Genomic DNA, 14,703 nt, shown 5'->3' on the forward strand with positions numbered 1-14,703 from the left:
ATTAATCCTTTGATGCTCATGAACATAGATGGCACCATTTAAATGAAACTCAAAAGTCAGGAGAGAGTTAAGAATAATTTTGCTGGACCAATGATTTTACATCAACATTTTGGATATTGGCCTCTGAGTCTGTGCCAGTTTATATTCCTACTTTATTATATCGATTTTGTTAATAGTAATAATCTACTTTTTGTATCATTTTTATATATTACTTAAATTTTATAAATTCTATATATTACTAATAGCAATAGCTATTACTTATTGTATATTTGTTCTATGCCAGGTACTGTGCTGAACAATTTTTATACATTTATACCTCCTGACAGTTTTAAATCTTTTTTCACTTGGAGACAATTTCAAACTTACAGAAAAGTTGCAAAAATAAAAATAATTGCAAAGAACACTCCTATACCTTTTACCTGGATACATCTATTGATAACATTTTACCTTATTTTGTGCTCTTCTGTTTGTATGTGCATGTGAACATTTCATTTTTTTCCTGAACCATTTGATGATGTTATATTCGTTGTGCTCTTTTACCCCTAAATATGTCAGTGTGTATTTTCCAAAGATAGGAATTTTTGTTGTATAACTTTCATACAGTAAATTTCACATTAGATGAAAATGTATCAATCTATTGTCTGTATTCTAATTTTCAATTGACCCAATACTGTCTTTTACAGCATTTTTTCCCCTACAGAAAGGGCATTTGTCTGGGGTCAGGTATTACGTTTAGATGTCATGTCTCTTTACTCTCCTTTCCTCTAGAATATTTCCACAGCCTCTCTTTACCTTTTACGGCACTGACATACTTGAGAGACATATTCTCTGCTCTCTCCAACACTACCTTTCCCCTGGCTTTTAATAGAACTGTCCTCATTTTGAGTTTCTTTCTTCCTGATTAGATTCAGGGTGTGTTTTCTTGGCTGGAACACCGCACAGGTGACATGTTATCACATGTGGAAGTGCACGATACCCATTTGTCTTTTATTGGGGAGTTTATTGAGCACCTGGTCAAAGTGGTGTCCAGTTTCTTCACTGTATAATTACTGGGTTTTTTTCCCCCTTGAAACTAATAAGCAGTCTGTGGGGAGACACCTTTGAGACCATGAAAATGTCCTTCTCCTCATTAAAACTTTCCCTGTATTTACCAGTCGTTGATGATACTTCTCTGATCCACTCTTTACTATGGTGGTTGCAACATCAGAATTTTTCCAACTTCAGACCTCCCTCCACTTCTACCCGTTGGCACTTGGCATGTTGTTATAATCAAGAATCTTCCCCTCTAGTTTGTCTGTGTAGTTATTTATTTATCTGTCTGTTTATGTATCTGTTTGTCCATCTGTCTAAGTACCTACCAACTTACCCACCCATCCATCTCATTATCAGTAGGATTATTGTTCTGACTCATGGATTTCTGTTTTTTTCAATACTTTATAATTCATTATTATACTTAATTGGTGTTCAAATTGTCCCAGATTCAGCTAGTGTAGCCTCTTCAAACTGGCTCCTATGTCCTTGTGATTTGCCTGTAATTTCGAGTAATTTCTTACTTTCTGGCATAGCAAAATATTCTAGTTTCATCTTGTATATCCCCTGTCTCAATAATGGAGTCAGCCATTTCTTGACGATTCCTGGTTTTTTATAGTAACATCTGAGCATTATGTTTCATAGCAATTTTTTAAATAGATGATATTATTCAATTTTATGTATTAAAAAACTTAAGTCTCAGAGAGTTTAAGTAATACACTCTGAGTCACACAGCCAATTAATAGTGGAAACAGGACTTAAACCCAAGTCTCTCTCTCTCAGGTGTCATTCTCTTTTCAGTTACACTGTAGCCTTTAGTCATGTCACTTGGTTTCTTTCCTCTCTTCCTTCCGTCCTTTCTTTCTTTTTGGTAGTTCTTGGTCTGAATTGATATAAAAGTTTGCTATCATTTAATTTTTGCAGATAAGAAAAAGACCCTTGAAATTAAAGATTCATACTGTGGACACTGCTGCCAAGAACTTGAAAAGACAAAGCAGGAATGTCAAGATCTGAAAAGAAAACTGGAGAAATGCTGTAGGCATCTTCAGCATTTAGAAAGGAAGCACAAAGCTGTAGTGGAAAAAATTGGAGGTTAGCATTTGAAGTAGCACAGCTACCACTGTAAATCCCTTTGATCCTTGTGGAAAGTTTCAAATGTGGCATTTTAATTAATGTGGGCACTGATTCTCTTTGGGGATTAATGTAAACTAATTTGGACCTTGTTTTTCTTAACCAAAAATTGTTACTCAACTCAAAAGAGGCAAATTGGAGCTCTGATTAAAAGGTCACATTCTTTTCTTCCTTTTTTGATTAAACAGATATTGAGTGCTCAATATGTATCAAGCAGCGTTCTAGGCACTGGGGAGGTAGCGGTGAATATATCAGACAGAATTCCAGTTCTGATGGAGATGTACAAGACTCTGTTCCCTTTCTTCATGAAGCTTGTCATCATGTGAGGAGAACTAAAAACAGATTAATAAATAATTGTAGCATCAAGTGCTACTGGCATATGTTTGTGTAAACTTGGAAGAAAGGATGTTAAGTAGCATCAAGTGCTACTGGCATATGTTTGTGTAAACTTGGAAGAAAGGATGTTAAGGATGTTCTGGATGTCTCTTCCAGAACAGACTGGAAGGAGGCCAGACCAGACCCATATGCCGTGAACAAAGGCATATGGGTCTGGTCTGGCCTCCTTCCAGTCTGTTCTTCACAATGCTCAAGGGAGAGTTATCTGGAAGGGGTATCTTCTGCCGGTTCCTCTTCCTCCTATTAGAGTTAAGGAAGGCTGGACTAAGCCTTCAAAGATGACAGCGTTTGCCGAAGAGACCAGCATTCTAGGCAGAGGGAGAAGACGTGAACAAAGGCATATGGGTCTGGTCTGGCCTCCTTCCAGTCTGTTCTTCACAATGCTCAAGGGAGAGTTATCTGGAAGGGGTATCTTCTGCCGGTTCCTCTTTCTTCTCTGAAAAAGGGAAGGGTGGGTGCTCCCTCTTACCTTCACTATTCACTTATATCCCGTGCTCTATAGTCCTTACATTTGAAATATTTCAAATGCCTGAACTGGTCAGGAACTTTCTTTTGCTGCTGGACCTTGCATACGATGTTGTGACTCCGTCCTACACTTCACCCTCTCATTCCCATGTTGGCCCAACTCTTCTCATCCTTTACAACACAACTGAGAAGAGGCCTTATCTGCAGAACCTTCCTTGGTTTTCCTGTCTGAGTTAGATGGGCTGCTTCTGTGTGGCCCCATGGTACATGGCTCCTCCTCTATTACTATTCTGTATTTAGTTTTTTAGTTACTTGCTTGATATCCTTTCCAACCTATAAGTTCCCTGAGAATAAGGAATATATCTTATCTTGTTCATCGTTGTAGTCATGGTGTCCACTACACACCAGACAATAATAAATGAATGAAGGACTGAATTCAAGGGTCCCAAATAATTGCATCATGCAGAAAAGACCAGGTGAATAGGCTCACTTTTTTTCTACATTCACATCTATCACTTGCCTGGACAATAGTCACCTCCTGACTCTTTCTGCTTCTAATCTTGCCCCTCCAGTCTGTTCTCCATCAGGCTACAAGAGTGACCTTTCAAAAGTGTAAATTGGATCAGGACACTGTTTTGTTTAAAGCCCTTCAGTGACTTGTGTGGCCCTCACTATGAAATACAAACACTTAATTTAACGTAGTTTAAGAAACCTTTCATGATCCAGCATCTGCCAGCCCCTCAACATCATCTTCCCCCAGCCTTCTTATTCTCTCATAGAGAATTATTCTCTTATTCTCTCATTCTCTTTTCTCTGGACCTCTTTTCATCTCGCCCTTTACCAGGATGTGTCTTTCCATTGACTGGACCGTTCCATCCTAGTCCAGTCCACATTGCCTGGCTGACTCCTGCTCATCTCTCCCCCAGTATGTTACTTTTCAGGGGGTTTCCTAACCACCCCAGACTGGACTAGGTTCTTCTGTTAGATATTCCCCACAGCTCTTAGGATTTTTTTTTTTTTTTTAGATTGGCACCTGAGCTAACATCTGTTGCGAATCTTCTCTCTCTTTTTTTTTTTTTCCTTCTCCCCCGCAAATCTCCCCAGGACATAGTTGTATATTCTGGTTGTAAGTCCTTCTGGTTGTGCTATGTGTGACGCCGCCTCAGCATGGCTTGACGAGCGATGCCATGTCCACACCCAGGATCCGAACCTGTGAGATCCTGGGCCACCAAAGTGGAGCATGCGAACCCAACCACTTGGCCACGGGGCTGGCCCCACAGCTCTTGTGATTTTTTTTTTTTAATTTTATTTTTCTCCTTTTTCTCCCCAAAGTACCCCGGTACATAGTTGTATATTCTTCGTTGTGGGTCCTTCTAGCTGTGGCATGTGGGACGCTGCCTCAGCGTGGTTTGATGAGCAGTGCCATGTCCGCGCCCAGGATTTGAACCAACGAAACACTGGGCCTCCTGCAGCGGAGTGCGCAAACTTAACCACTCGGCCACGGGGCCAGCCCCAAGCTCTTGTGATTTTTATAACATTCATCACCCTTGCAATTAAGTCTTGTCTGTATTCTCTTCTGGAGTGTAGACTTGATAGTGACAAGGATCAAGTCTTGTCCCAGCACTTAGCACGGTCCCTGGCATCATAGCACCTTCGGTAAATGTTGTTGACTAAGAGAAGCCACCTACTTCCACCTACTGCTTACTAAGTCTGTTACAGATAGATAATAATTAAGGCAAGAAAGGGTTTTAAGAACTTTGAGATAAACATTTCAACAGTTATAATTCCCATGGTGATTGCTTAGCTTTTGAGTAGAGGCCGGGAGAGTAAATGAGATATTTGTCTAACCATAGATGTAGATACAATGTAGCTGTTGTAAAATTTGTTGAAAATCAATAAAATTTATTTTACGTAATAAAATGACAAGGGCAGTTGGATGTGATTATTATTTATAAATAATATTTAGCACCATACATTGTGATCATGAAATAGTTATTCTACATAGTGCTTTTTGAGGCTGATGTCTTCTGTAATTCATAGGCCTAGAAATAATCCAAGAAAGTTGATCCTGAGCTCAAAACAATGGGCTGATATAAGGGGTCAGGGTCAGAATTCAAGTCATTTTTGATAGCTTGATTTCAGTGTTTGTCTTAATGTAAATCTATTAGTTGATAATACTTTTGCTATTGGGTGGCTTCTTTTTTGTTTCTTAAATTCCATTTTCTACTGTCTTGGTAGTGTTTATTGAAAAGTGATGGAGTAACAGTGAGTGGTTTAAGATATACAAGTTAGATCAATTACTAGGGGGAATAGAAGCATTCATTCCCTAACTTAATGGGGTGGGTTGAGAGGGTGGCATAGCAGGGAACATGGGGTGCCGTGTTCATATTTATTAAACATTGGTGTTGCCAAGTCTTGTATAAGGTGGTGTGCCTGTATGTTATTTCTATTATAATCTTCAAGGTAGGTAATATTCTCCCCATTTTACGTATGAAAAACTCAGGTTCAGGAAGGTTAAGTAATTTACCTAAGCTCATCCAGCTGGTAAGAAGCAGAGCTAGGAGTTAAACCTACGTCTCTCTGACTCTGAAATCCATGCTTTGTCCTCTGTACCACATGGACTCCATCAGTCTCCTCGTCCTCTTTTTAAAGGTTCAAAGAATTGAAAATCTTATGTTAATTCTGAAAATGGCACCTACTTAAACTTAATTTTCTTTTTATCTTGTATTGAGGTGCTTGTTCAAAGATCATTTGCATGAGCATAGACTGTACACCAGGATCCACGAGGAACATGAAATTAGAAAACCTAGTGTGTTTCTACAGAACTTCAGTCTAATTGGAAAACAAAACACATGCATGTGAAACAGCTGGAAACCTACTTCAGGACAGTGTGTCACCCAAAACAAGATGGTGGTCGAATACAGATTTTAAGTGCTGAGCAAACAGAATGGCGAGTGGTCAGATTAGAGTCCATCAGGGAATGAAGGACACGGGGAACAAGTGGAAATTGGGCGGATTTCTCTCTAAACATTCGCACTGGGAACTTAAGGGAAAGGAAGAGCGAGAAAAAAGAGACTAATGGACCACTACACCATTATCTTTCTTTTTCAGAAGAGAATAGTAAAGTTGTTGAAGAATTAATAGAAGAAAATAATGACATGAAGAATAAATTGGAGGAACTGAGAACACTTTGTAAAATACCACCAAGGTAGACTTTTACTATTTAAAAAAATAGTTTATTTCTTGCATCTTTAAATGTTTTATATTAATTATATCAATATAGCATACCAAAAATATCAATTATTGTTATTATTATACAGCTGAAAGTATAAAAAAGGAGAAAATCTTATCCCCAGAAGATACCCTCTGTTAGCATCCTGTGTTATATCATTTAAGCCCCTTTATACACATAGAACATGTGCACATTTTAAAAATTGAGATTATTGTATAAGATATTTTGTAACCTTTTACTAACTTAATGATATAAGATAAACATGTCCCCTTGTGGTTAGATATTCTCCTATAATATGCTTTTCAATAGCTGCATAGATTTTCATCATGTGGATTTATTAATTTAAGTAACTATAACATTTAAGTTGTTTCCATTTTTCTCCTATTTTAAATAACTATATAGTAATCCTCCTATATGAATTTTTTAGCACATCTCTGTTCATTTTATTGGAATATATAGATATATATTTTTTTCAAATGAAGTTTTCCACTTAAAATCTCTGTTTTTGCAATCTTTGGGTTTTTTAGGTCACTGTCAGAAGGGGCCGTTGAAAATGCTTCCCTGCCATGCAGTAGGGTGGCCTTGGAAGAGCTTCGTGGGCAGTACATTAAAGCTGTAAAAAAAATTAAGCGTAAGTCCTGAAAGAGATTCCCAAGATTTTAAGGTGGTTTGGGCATTTTTTGTTACTAGCAGTCATAATTTGGGGGAATTTTCCAAACTACCTTGTTCTGGGATCTTACGTGCTTTTAGAAGAGATCATTGATACCTTTTCTAAATTATGCAGTAATGGATCCATTTCACCCAAGTAATATCTTTTGGAAGTGACGTGAGGGTAGAGTTATTTTTTTGTTAATTATCCTGTTTCTTTTTTGGACACTAATATTAAACTAACAATTTTATAATCTTACAACTTAAATAACTAATGCCAAAGAAAATGTCATATCAATTATTGCTTCCTACCATAAACTTTTAAGGACCATGGAAAATGGATCTAGTTAGGCGTTGTTCTGTTATTTCTTGTTATTTGGTTAATGGATTAATCATTGACGTAAATTTATCAAGTCCTTTGCAGCATAGGAGACGCAGCACACCCTGCAGGGCATTTCTCTGGTTTATGCTTTCCCAATAGATTACCTCCTGGTTTTTCATCACGATGTTGCATAGATTGTATTTTTCTCCCAGAACAATAACCAGTGTTTATACAGGAGAAATGGATGTTTGTCTCCTAAAATTGCATTCATTTTTACTAAAATGAGCAGAAAGGTCTCAAGTTCCAAATATAAGTGATGGATCATCAGAATCATGTGTGGATGTTGAAAAACCCACTCAGTATCAGTGAAGAGAGTTTGCTCTTCAGTTGTTGCCGGTGCTAACAGAGGCCGTATTACTGCAAACAAAGCAACTGTTTGTTAGCAATCATCTTAACTGGGAAGTGAAATTTTAAGCATGTTTTTAAATCCTAATATGACAACGTGGGTGTGTGTATTGTTTTCTGTTTAGAAGTTGGTTGGAGCTTTTGTGTTGATATGTACTCCATTTTAATTTTTCCCACTTCAAATAATAAAAATAGTCTTCCAGTTAGTATTTTGGCGTAGAACATCTGGTTTTCAGGAAGAGCTTACTGATATCGAGGGAGATTCCTCTGTGAGTTGGATCCTTAATACGTAACAGGGATGGTGATATTTTAGAGGAAGGCTGTAGCCCTGGAATTAGTAAAAAATTGTTAACCTGAAATAACGGTCGTCCCAAAGCACGTTGAGTTAAAGACAAAAAGCGATCTTGAAATAGACTAATTTTCAATGTAAATTTCAGAAGGCACCGTGAGTCTCCTCCCTCTCCTGCAGTAGCATTTTGTGTATATCTCTCATGGATGCTAATGTTATATTTAGTTGGATACTCCTAAGTACTGCTGAAAATCAAATAAGTAATGAAACATTGATTTTCAGAGCACAAGTCAACAGAACAATAGGAGTCTCTTCAGCTCATGTCGCCTCCTTCTGTCTTTCTGTGTCTGCTTCCCTCTTCCTCTCTGCCTCACCCTTTCTGTATATTTCTTTTTTCTGTTCTCTTAACCGGATGTAACATATAATTGAAATGTATAAGCTTCTGTGCCTCTTATTTATGGTGTTTTCTTGCCTCCGTATTTCAGAATACGACAGAATTTCCCTAGGGAATATGCTATGTTTCTCTACCATATGTGGCTGTCATCATTCTAAAAGGACTTTTAGATTATTTCTCCTTTGAGTCTACCAAAATGTTGGTCTGAAATACTCCATGTTATTGATTGTGGAAAAGTATAACGTTTAAACTATACCTCCAGTCACTTCATTTCCCAGAAAATTGGTCTGAAGTCTGCCTCTCCTGTTTTTGAAAAATGCTAATAAACATGCATTTTGTGGGGATCCCCCTGCCCCAGGTGACATGCTTCGTTATATTCAGGAGAGTAAGGAAAGAGCTGCGGAAATGGTAAAAGCAGAGGTACTGCGGGAACGTCAAGAAACTGCCCGAAAGATGCGCAAATATTATTTGACTTGCCTCCAACAGATTTTGCAAGATAATGGAAAACAGGAAGGGTAAGTTCAGTCTAAACAAACAGTGTGACCTGAGAGCACAGGACAGCATGTTGTCATTTTCTAAGCATTTTCCTTAACCACAAAATTAACGGTTTCTGCATGATCAGCCATTGGGTGTTAAGAGAGGCTTGTGTCTCTGCTACCCTAAATGTTGGCAGAGCTAATAGGAAAACAGGAATCCTGGGGCTAAGGAAACTCAGTTTTTCCTTTAAACTGTATTAATTTAACATTCTGGAATTCCCCACAGGGCTGAGAAAAAGATTATGAATGCTGCTAGCAAACTTGCTACAATGGCAAAATTGCTGGAAACGCCTATTTCTAATAGATCCCAGAGCAAAACTACACAGTCAGGTATGTCAAAATGAATCACTCGAAGGGTTTCTCTCTCCCTTCTTTTTTAGCTATTTAATATTTTTAGTATGAAAAAAAGCAGGAATGTAAGGATTATGAGTTAATTTATAAAGTTGTATGTTTTACTTAAATTGGAAACTTATACAAAAGAGTCTAGTTTCCAGTTCAAGTAGGCAGACTGTGCATATCCATCAGCTTTCTATTGCTGCTTCCATCCCCAGAAATGATAGAAAAGATTTTAAACAACAAATAAAGAAGGCGGAAAAGAAGAAATTATAACTGAATTTTAAAACGTTTCAAATGATAGACTAGAAGCTGTGAGAAATCCCAGAAAGAAAGAAGACAGTATAAGATTGAAGGTGGAAACCTCAGTTCAGAACTGCCAGAAGATGACAGCTACAAGCAGGAGCAATACTGAAACTGTTGCACAGATGCAGGTGGCATGTTCCAGAAGTCATAAGCCTAGGGGATAACAATGGGGTAATTAGTTGGTGTTCTAGAGCAACAGTAACCAGGCAGAGTCACCCTCTTTATTTCTTTTTCTACTCTCCCTTCCCCAACCCTAATATTGGGCAGAGTAAGAGCAGCAAGAACAGAGAATCTGGGAAAAGGACAGTGCTCTAGATGACTAACCACACCAAGGAGAAACTGAGAGCCTACATGCCCAGGGTGCCAGCTATTACCCTGCAGCTTGTTCCTTCCCACTCTGCTCCCAACTTCTTTAAACAAGCAGCGCAAAAAGATAGCGCACTCAGGACATCTAAAAGATAAGCATTCAACCAAGAATCACCATATATTTATAGAAAGCCAGCTCCGTGAAGACAGACACCAAACTCAAAACAAGGCAAAATAAAAACCAACAGATCTTAAACCTAAGGAAATACAATTACTAGAACAAGCAATGGGACCTGAGAATGTTAGAAAAGTATAGTATTCTCAGAAAGATCTAAGAGGATATTGTAGAGGAAACTAACAATACGCTAAGATTTTTACTATTTTCAAGGAGAGGGTATAGGTACTGATCACTTCACCATTGCTAGAAAAATACAGGTTTAAATACGTATCTTAAAATTTGAGGATAATTGGTAGAGAAATAGAAATAGAATACATAACTTTCAAACTAGTAGGGGAAAAACTTGGAAGAAAATGTTTTTAACCTAACAGAATCAAGAAATAGAAAAAATACAACTAGAAAGAATGGATAAATAGAAAATAATAGTAGGTTGAACTATCAACAATTACACTAAATATGAATAGGTTAAACTCATTAAAAAACCACAACTTCTGGGGCCTGCCTGGTGGCGCAGCCTGGTGGGGCTGCTTTGGCAGCCCGGGACTCACTGGTTTGGATCCCAGGTGTGGACATGGCACCGCTTGGCAAGCCATGCTGTGGCAGTTGTCCCATATATAAAGTAGAGGAAGATGGGCATGGAAGTTAGCTCAGGGCCAGTCTTCCTCAGCAAAAAGAGGAGGATTGGCGGCAGATGTTAGCTCAGGGCTAATCTTCCTCAAAACAAAACAAAACAAATCCACAATTTTCAAACAGTTTTTAAAAATCCAGACATAACATTATTTTTACAAGAACATCGTCTAAAATTCAAAATAAAGGGATAGAGAGTGATATACCAAGCAATGCAGTGTTGATATTAGATAAATTATAGAGTTAAATACATTATTAGGTAAATCAGAGTTAGCATTAAAAGGGACCAATGTGATAGTTCATAATGATAAAGGAGCAGCTTCCCAAGAAGCTACGAATGGGTTCTTTATGTACATAGTAAAATAGCTTTAGAATATATAAAGCAAAAGCTGATGGGAATACATGAAAAAATTGGTAAATTTTGGGGGCATTTTGAACATATCTGTGGGGAAATGGGATTTTTGACCTTTTGAAAAGCTTGAAGCAGAGATTGTTCAGGAATCTACAAGTGTGATATTGGTAAACATCTCTCAAATAGAAGCACAAACACGAACATTGGATAGAAAAGGGTAGCGGCATAGAAGAAGAAAGTTTTCTGGATTTGGGGCAACAGTGTGCAAATAATGTCCCCAATAGATGCAAACCCTTTTCAGGGACTCCAGGGACCAAGGTACACAACTCTGAGATATGATGTCTCTGATTCTACACTATGTGGCTGCTTTGCCTCTGATCAGATTTAGTGTCTTAGCTAGTTACATCAGGGAGTCTATTTTAGCTTTTACAGTGTGTGTGTGTGTGTGTGTGTAGGTGTTGGGATTCTTCCAGCAAACTTGGTTTATCAGGGGGCCGGCTCAGTGGCCGAGTGGTTAAGTTAGCACGCTCCACTGCAGTGGCCCAGGGTTCAGATCCTGGGCGCGGACATGGTACTGCTTGTCAGGCCACGTTGAGGCGGCGTCCCACATCCCACAACCAGAAGGACCTGCGACTAAGATATACAACTATGTACCGGGGGTGGGGGGGTGGCTTTGGGAAATAAAGCAAGAAAAAAAAAAGATTGGCAACAGTTGTTAGCCCAGGTGCCAATCCTTAAAAAAAAAAAAAAAACTGGGTTCATCAGAAATTCCATGCTTGGCATCAGAGTAGGATTGAAAACATTGCAGTTGGCTCTTGAAATACTGTAGCATCATTAAAAAAAATAATAGATCAGGTAGATAGTGATAATATATCAGATTTCAATAACAAAATTACCTAGCTTTATCTAATCATTATATGTAAAAGAGTATTTTAAAATGTCCAGCATTGTTGTATTTTCTTTGAGAATGATTAAAATATATGTATTCTTTGGAAATACATGAAAAAAAATTTTTTTTCTCTTCTTTCAATGTTAATTTTCTCCTAATTTTATTTTCCCCTGATTTTCTGTTTTGTTGTGTACAGGAGAACTGGCTCTGACTTCAGAGATGCTGATTGGAGTTGAAAAATCAAAAAGAAATGATGTGAATCAGGATATACCATGTCACATTGAAAGCAAATCAAAGAGTGTAAAAGCCAGCCCCAGGCGTATGTGCGACCAAGTTCCTAGGAGGAGGGCTGCTTGTAACTTAGAAAGGCGGTTGGAGGACGCAGAGCACCGGGATGTACAACATGCGGGTTCCAAAGGGTCACATTCAGACTTTCAGTCCGGGGATAACAGTTACAAACACCTAGACATTTTGCCAAGGAATGTTCCTCCTGAGTTTGTTCCTTGTGAAGGTGAAAGAGGCTTCGGTTTGCGCAAGAAGACAGACCTCCTCAGTGATGCTGGCTCCGGATCACTTCTGCCTTCAGCCGCATACCCCTTTCTTGGATCCTTAGGAAATAAACGCTCACCTAGATATACCCCTAGTCATTCTGAGTCTGGATCCACACATACAACCTTTCGAGGTCCTGATGAAAGACTTGGTTTAAAAGTATATAAGTGTAACCCATTAATGGAACGTGAAAATGCTACATCTGAGAAAAGTCAAAGTTTGGGTGTTCAGGAAGCTCCAGTAAAGGATGGAGGGGACCTTAGTGACTCCATAGGCTGGCATTCCAACAGTGCCACTTTACCCTGCGACAGCCGTGAAGGGTCATTTTCACAGGGTAGGCCACAAGAAACTCTGGATACACTGGCTGAATCTGTTAATTTCAGACAGTTTCCGGCAGCCAGTTGTCTTTCAGATCCAGGGAAAAATAACACGATTAGTCGACCAGTGAAACATCAGAGTGGTCACGCTCCAGACCCGTCAGAGGCAACCACCTCTTCCCAGCCAGGGAAAATCAGTGTGACTCTTGGCCATCCGCCGCCCCATCAGGCTGATACATTAAAGTCAGACTTCAAAAAACTGAGCAGTACAGGATGGTCTTCAGTGTGTCGGCAGCCTGCGAAAAGATTAATCCCTCTTCTGTCTAGCCAACAAGATAGTGGCTTTGATAGCCCGTTTGTCAATCTAGACTAATTGTACAGTATTTAAGAAGAATCATTAATATATTCACAAGAACACTGGAAGAGAAGACTTCATACTGAAAAATTTGTGGGCTTTGCCTATTTTGAGATGTTTTAATAACATCTGACTATCATGAGTAAAGTATTCTCATAAAATAACTTGAGATATTAATGTCGCCTTAATCTTCCAAAGGCCTGATGGTGTGTGTGTAATCTGCTTGTGTGTAGTGCTTATATTTGTTTGCTAAATCATCTATTTTTATACTTATGATTATATTAGTTCTCCATGCAGTGTTAAATTATTTAAATAAACTTGCGTATGGTCTGTAGAATTGTTATACATTATTTTTTCCTTCATAATATAGAAATGTTATATTGACATGTTTGAAGTTCATCCAGAAAAAAAGAGAAACTTTGATGATTGGTGTGTATGATCAGCCAAATTTAATTTTTGAAATTAGCCATGTTTAATGAAGCTATAGATTTACTTTAGACATACTTTTCCTGGAAATATCTACTCAAAATTTTGATTCTTTCATTTGGGAAAAGAGGTTTTGCCAAGATTGCCACGAAATACATAGCTGTATCCTGGTTTCATTATTTAAAAGTGTTTTTTAGTTGACATTTGTGTTATTTCAGATCTCCTGTGACATCCAGAGACTTTCTTTGTCTCTTTTATGGTTTCACAGTGTTTCTTTCATCTGAAACATTGCTTTTTAAAAATGGAAATAATAAACTTTATCATGTAGCAAAAAATTTTAAACTATTAGATTTTTATATTCATTTATAGTGCAGAATTGGCTAACTTATTAATGCTGTGGGTTGAAGGTTGTAATTCTAAACCATGCAGAAATGGATGACCACCTAACCCTAATGTTTCTAGATTAATTTTTTTTCAGATTCTTAGAGATGAATATGAAAGTTTTAGGTGTATGCAAGTGCTTCCTGAAAATAGTCACTATAGCTTTTTCTCATCTCTCTCACCGCTACCCATATCATGGACTGTATTTGTGGGTTTATCCAGTATATTTTTCCACTGGGGGTGGTTGGATGAGTGGCAAGATGCATCATCCTCCTGCTGATAACCATCTCTGAAAGCAAGAACCTGAAGTGAACCTTCTAGGGATTGGAAAGCTCTGTCCCCTTAACTGGTGACCAGATATAGATAAACCTAAAAATTAGCATTGGATTTCAGTGCTCAAGTTGACATGCAGCTGGAGAAAGGAACACATCATCTCTTGAGAGTCTCACTTGTATTCCTGAAGATACAGTGTCGTTTCTCCAACAGTTAGCATGACATTTCTCACTCTAGGAAAATCCCTGCACCAGCTGGATTTATGTTCCATGTGGCTCTAGTTGGTGCTTGATCATTTGAAGCCCTGGGTGTAACTGAACTGAGAAGCTAGCTTATTGCTCACCCTCTTTTTCATCTTTGTTTTAATTCTTGTCAGATGTTTAAACTCTTTGCATCAAGGTTGAAATTGGAAATCTTCTTGCTTTCTGCTCCTTTTTTTATGGCATCCTTATTCTCTTTCAATATCCATAATTTCAATAGGATTAGGATACTTTATCTCATACGCTCTACTCACACCCGCCAAGGAAGGTCTACATTGGTTAGTGGGTAAATGAAGGGTCTGCG

The 14,703-nt window shown here is 38.2% G+C and overlaps 1 protein-coding gene across 7 annotated transcripts in view; it reads left to right on the plus strand.

Annotated features, from left to right (window-relative positions):
- Nucleotides 1-13,814, plus strand: part of CEP152 (centrosomal protein 152) — a 94,850-nt gene extending 81,036 nt beyond the window's left edge. For 5 of the 7 annotated variants that reach the window (XM_044764926.2, XM_014852862.3, XM_044764929.2 and 2 more), the window contains exons 22-27: nt 1,954-2,121; nt 6,133-6,229; nt 6,781-6,884; nt 8,670-8,826; nt 9,074-9,177; nt 12,035-13,814. In XM_044764926.2, the coding sequence (XP_044620861.2) occupies nt 1,954-2,121; nt 6,133-6,229; nt 6,781-6,884; nt 8,670-8,826; nt 9,074-9,177; nt 12,035-13,077 (1,673 nt within the window). In that variant the 3' untranslated portion in view covers nt 13,078-13,814. The remainder of the gene's footprint in view (nt 1-1,953; nt 2,122-6,132; nt 6,230-6,780; nt 6,885-8,669; nt 8,827-9,073; nt 9,178-12,034) is intronic. The other 2 variants (XM_044764930.2, XM_044764932.2) reach the window with 1 other exon arrangement.
- Nucleotides 13,815-14,703: the final 889 nt, after the last annotated feature.

This window comes from Equus asinus, chromosome 2 (genome assembly GCF_041296235.1).
Source record: "Equus asinus isolate D_3611 breed Donkey chromosome 2, EquAss-T2T_v2, whole genome shotgun sequence".
Lineage (NCBI taxonomy): Eukaryota > Metazoa > Chordata > Mammalia > Perissodactyla > Equidae > Equus > Equus asinus.